The 5,325-nt window shown below is 34.7% G+C and overlaps 1 protein-coding gene across 1 annotated transcript; it reads left to right on the top strand.

Moving 5' to 3' along the window:
- LOC118644906 lies at window positions 1-4,730 on the top strand. The gene is made up of 2 exons (XM_036284736.1): window positions 1-14; window positions 130-4,730. The coding sequence occupies exon 2, from the start codon at window positions 448-450 to the stop codon at window positions 4,423-4,425; it is 3,978 nt and encodes a 1,325-aa protein (XP_036140629.1). The 5' UTR covers window positions 1-14; window positions 130-447; the 3' UTR covers window positions 4,426-4,730.
- The last annotated feature ends 595 nt before the right edge of the window (window positions 4,731-5,325 follow it).

Genomic DNA, 5,325 nt, shown 5'->3' with positions numbered 1-5,325 from the left:
AATTAAAAAAAGAAGTAAGTGAGAATATAAGTTTGAAAATAATGACAGTTATATATATGAATTTTGTCTGTTATAATTCTTTTTTTGTTCATAATTTATTGTAACAATACAAGATATTTCTGATTAAAGGGAACTGTGCTCGAATCAAATAAACATGATGTCCGTCTACGAGCTCTTTCGAACTTCAGCGTTGTACAAAGATCTTCAAATCCAAGGGTGTTCGAGCACTATAATAGTACACAATATCCAAACAACGAGCAAGATATTTCGTATGTTGAAAATAGAAGGAACGTAGTAATAGAGAAATTAAAATTATCAGTGATATTCCGTGATAACATACTCTACATCTTTTCGTACTTGCTTCACGGTCGTGAAAACAGATTGGCGGAAGAACAGTATATATCCTTGCAGGCACTTTGCGATTTCCTCAAAAAGAAGACGGTTTATATGTACAACTTATTGCCTATTTTATTTAAATTAGACACCACAGACAAGAATCAACAGACAAGCGTCATATTGTCGTCACTGATAAAAAATTTACCAACTTTTAATAAGTGTACAGCTAAATACCTGATCAATGAGATAGAAATAAACAGAATCGATTTCAATGTGTTACTGAAGCCAACAGAATTTGAGACATTTGATTATCTTACCAATATCGATTTAAACACAATCCCGAAAAGTAAAATTAACAACGAAGAGATGATAGGATATGATAAATATTCAAACATCACTCAAAAGTCACTTGGTCCAGTGTTCGTAAAGCTTCTTTATAATCTACAGACAGAAAAGCTACCTCTGTCGCAAGAACTATTCGGTTTGTTATTAATAAACTTACCAAATCCTAGCAACGATCCTGTATTGGAAGAAAACATCAGATATCTGTATGATTTGACAAAAAATAATGTCATCAAACGTAACAACTGGGATTCGATCAGAAAGGATGTTCCCCTTGACAAAGACGTTTATACAATTGTCTTTTTCGTCCTAACCAAGATTCTCAATTCAAGGGTACCAATAGTCATAAAAGACCCCGCGGCTTACGTGTACCATCACTTGAAGAGCACAATAGTTCCAGCTCACGATAATTCGAACAAGTATATGCAACAACTGACTGAAAAAGACCTTGACATAGGAATGCTGCTTTCAGCTGTTATACCTCAGGAATTTGATCAAGACGCGGTTCAGATGAAAAACCGCGTGCTAGCGTACTTCATGCACAATTACAGAAATGAGGATGTGAACAAAATCCTCAAAGGATTTAATAAGTTTATATATAGTGATCCCTTGGATCTTCTCTTGGCATTCTTAACAAGACTTACGAATCGCATACCAAGTTTTCCCAATACTAATTCGCAAAAGCTGCAAGACTCGGCTACAACTCTGCTTTCAGCTGCATTTGTAAAAAAGTATTCCAGAATTTTCACACCGTTTGTATCACCCGAGATTGATGTACTGGTACTTTTGGAATCTCTGAGGGGTCTTGACATGGAAGCTACAATTCAGTCGGCAATAGATTCCATAAAGCTCGACTTAATCGCACAGCCACAAATATCCGTGCTTTTGAGTACCTTAATACCCACGGAGAAAGACAAGTGTTTGATACCTAAAACGTGTTTGATAAATACGTTCCAACAAGTACACAAATTACAAAATAATATACCATTAACATTAATAACAAAAATTCAAAACGTAGTGCCTATGCTAAAGCAATATATACAACCTCTGAGTAAAATGCAGAGCTACTCCACGCAATATTCCGTAAAACCACCGGATATAAATCTCTACTTTGAACGAGAGACTCCGGTAGCGATAGCAATCAAGAAAGATACGGACAATGTGCCTTTAAGTAGTTTCGTATTTTCCTACGTATGGAACATTGATAAATATGGTAATAAGAGCGATCTAGCCATCCAAGATGTGTCGCAAGTTGGAAATTCAGAGTTCCAGTGGCAAATGGGAGTTCCTACATACGTCGACTCTACAAAAATGGAAATTGAATCAACTACAATAAACCAAGCACCAGTCACAGAGACACAAGTCACCGAAGAACAGGTCACTAAGAGAAAAATCATCGAAGTTGTCGAACCAAAAGTCACCGAAACACAAAGCACCGAAACACGAGAATCACAAGAATCTCTACCTATTCAAGAACACACGTCAAACCAGCCCTTAACTTTGAAACCTTTATTAATGACATCGATACCCGATATTAGTTCTTTGATTACTACTTATAAACCTTTGATTACTACTCAGATATCACGAAAAGACCAACCGCAGCACACAACGTCTAGAGAAAATATCGTTGAAGAATCTCAATTTTCCGAAGATTATACTTCAGAAAATATTCCAGACATAATATACCCTGACGAACTTCCATCACAATCATATGCAAGCGAAGAAATTGAAAATGAAACTTCTCCGGAAGAAGCCACTTCTTTAGTCACAACAAAAAAACCTATCGAAATAACGAAAAAATCTATTAAAATAGCAACGAAAAAACCTATTAAGATAACTACAAACAAACCTATCAAAATAACGAGGGAAAAATTTATCAAAATGACAACAGAAAAACCTATCAAAATGACAACGGAAAAACTTATCGAAATGATAACGGAAAAACCTATTGAAATGACAACGAAAAAATCTATTAAAATGGCAACGAAAAAACCTATTAAAATGACAACAAAAAAACCTATCAAAATGACAACGGAAAAATTTATCAAAATGACAGCGGAAAAACCTATCAAAATGACAACGGAAAAACCGATCGAAATGACAACGGAAAAACCGATCGAAATGATAACAGAAAACTCTATTGAAATGACAACAACACGCATGGTGCCAAAACTTTTACGGAAGACTGACAAGAAACCGGATAACGAAGACGTGTCAAGCGCGATAGTATTACCTCCGGATATAGAAACTGATCAGCTTCTTAGAGTGCACCTATCCAGTAATGGCGTCCCGGTTGTAACGACGGATAGTGATTACAATGGAACAGAGCCTGAAATTGTTTTACCAGAGATCAAGGAACTTCTGAAACCGGCGGACATAAATCAACTCATGCAAGACACCGATTCACCGATAATGAAACAAGTATTACTACCACTGTCTGTCACACTTGGTAAAAGTGTTAAAAAGATCCTGAAGGATGTGGATACGAAACTGTATCCCACGAACATCGCATTATTGTCAGTAATATTGAAGAAAGCTGCAACTTATCCTGAAGTGAAGAAAAATAAGCGTTTGACAAATATAATTAATACATATATTGACACTACAGAATATGTCAGCGCAACGATATTGTTACCCATTATAGTTTCATCAAAGAAGCTAGTATCAGATGTTGTGTATTCCACGTTTAATCCGAATGACTTAACTCAAAGTAAAATTAGTGAAACTCCACCCGATAAACCGTTAACAAACAGTATCACTATACCTCTTGTTAATCCTAAACTATTGCTAGAATCTGTAAATACATCTGATCCTTACGCTGGTCTGCTACCTACATTGGAAAAAGAAAGTGTTTTTGCGGACGCGATACAACCTCTCCAAATGATTTTGGCATCTTCAAAAATTGTGAAAATACTTCCAAATTTTAAACCAGTGCTGTATCCCAACAAGGGTGCACTTCTGATAACGCTTTTGTACAAACTAAAGAAAACTAAAATGATTCAATCAAATCCGAAGCTAAAGTCATCAATTAATATTTATATAGAAGCTATCGAGATACCATCAATGAGCATTTCAGTGTCTGAAGATAGTCTTGTAAAGATGAAGTCCGAAACTACGGGTCAGTGGCAACCTGAACTGACAAGTTTGATTACTGCTCTTCCAACACCCAAAAACGATGACGAAATCGCCATGATTGAGGTGATAGAGCAGTTCCTCGACGATCCAACTCTTTTGGATAAATTGCACATAGCTAAACCACCAGCCACTATGATTCGTGGAGAGCTTTTGCAGAAAATTATTGATAGCGCATTGTCCGGTACAATAGATCTTGAGGAATCAACTCTGAAGGCACTTAACTATTACGCAGACAAGGTGGAATTCACCGATATTGGTGCCCTGCCCATCAGATGGATGTGGGTCGAAACGTACGTAGTCAAGGCTGAAGTACAACTAGGCAACATGATCCAACAGACGGTGAATTTCGATGAATTGACGTACAAGGAGAAACTGGCGTATAATGATCTAATTACATACCTGGCTGAAAATCCCAGTCTCCTTCAAGACAACGAGGACTTCGATTTCGGAAACTATAAAACGCAAGGAGAGTTTATTGAGGGTTTATTCGAATATTTGATGAATAAGCCACAAGTTAATGATAAGATTAAAAAGAATATTGAGATAATACTTCCGCACGTGATGCAAACTGGAGCAGGCGCGGTGCCGATGCCAAGTTTTTCTGAGTTTTAAAATATCGATTGATTAACTAAAATATAATTTACTAATTTAAACGTTGTAATTAGACAATTTTAATCTATGTTTACAAGAAATAGAATGTTTATAGATGTCGTCTGAAGAGTATGTGTTTTATAATATTATAGAGAATTAACCCTCACACGGAATTTTCTCTTAAAATTTACCCTCAAAATCTGATAATTGCGGGATAATATACGACCTCGAAGAATTTTGCTATATTTTTTAGTAAACTATACTAAAAGCATAGTAAATTTCACTATACTTTTAGTAAATTTTACTAAAAAGTATAGTAAAATTCCTCGAGGTCATATATTATCCCACAATTATTAAATTTTGAGGGTAGATTTTAAGAGAAAATTCTCTCCGTGCAGTTATTAGACTATTGAAATTTACCATTGTTATTAGACTGGATTTACGGCACCCAAACAATTTTCAATCGGGGTCCATATCTCGGAGACAAATCAATCAATTAAAATGTTCCTTTTTTTAAATTCAAGTTTAGAATCTCAGGAAAATAAATATTCTAGTTAAAATATCAAAAATTAATTAGATTTAGAAATATTTTGAGAAAAAAATATTTTAAAAAATCGAGGGCACATCTTGGTGTACCACATCCAGTCTAATAACTGAGGGTTAACTTGAGAAATTATCTATTTCTTATTTGTAGTGCTAAACAATTTGCTATGTGTTTAATATTGTCTTATATAGAATTTTTAATAATGCATATTAATATACACGTAAAATCAATTCTATAATTTAAGAAAAGTGATATGTCTGTTTATTAGCTTTAATCATCTATAATCAAGAACTTCTATAATCAAGAATTACTAGAGAGAGAGATATCAAAAGACATATATAATAATTCTGTATTAATAAATTTTCTTAGATCCTTCC

Source organism: Monomorium pharaonis, chromosome 3 (genome assembly GCF_013373865.1).
Source record: "Monomorium pharaonis isolate MP-MQ-018 chromosome 3, ASM1337386v2, whole genome shotgun sequence".
NCBI classification, from domain to species: Eukaryota; Metazoa; Arthropoda; class Insecta; order Hymenoptera; family Formicidae; genus Monomorium; species Monomorium pharaonis.
The sequence above is the reverse complement of the archived record's forward strand: the minus strand, read 5'-3'. Positions and strand labels throughout refer to the sequence as shown.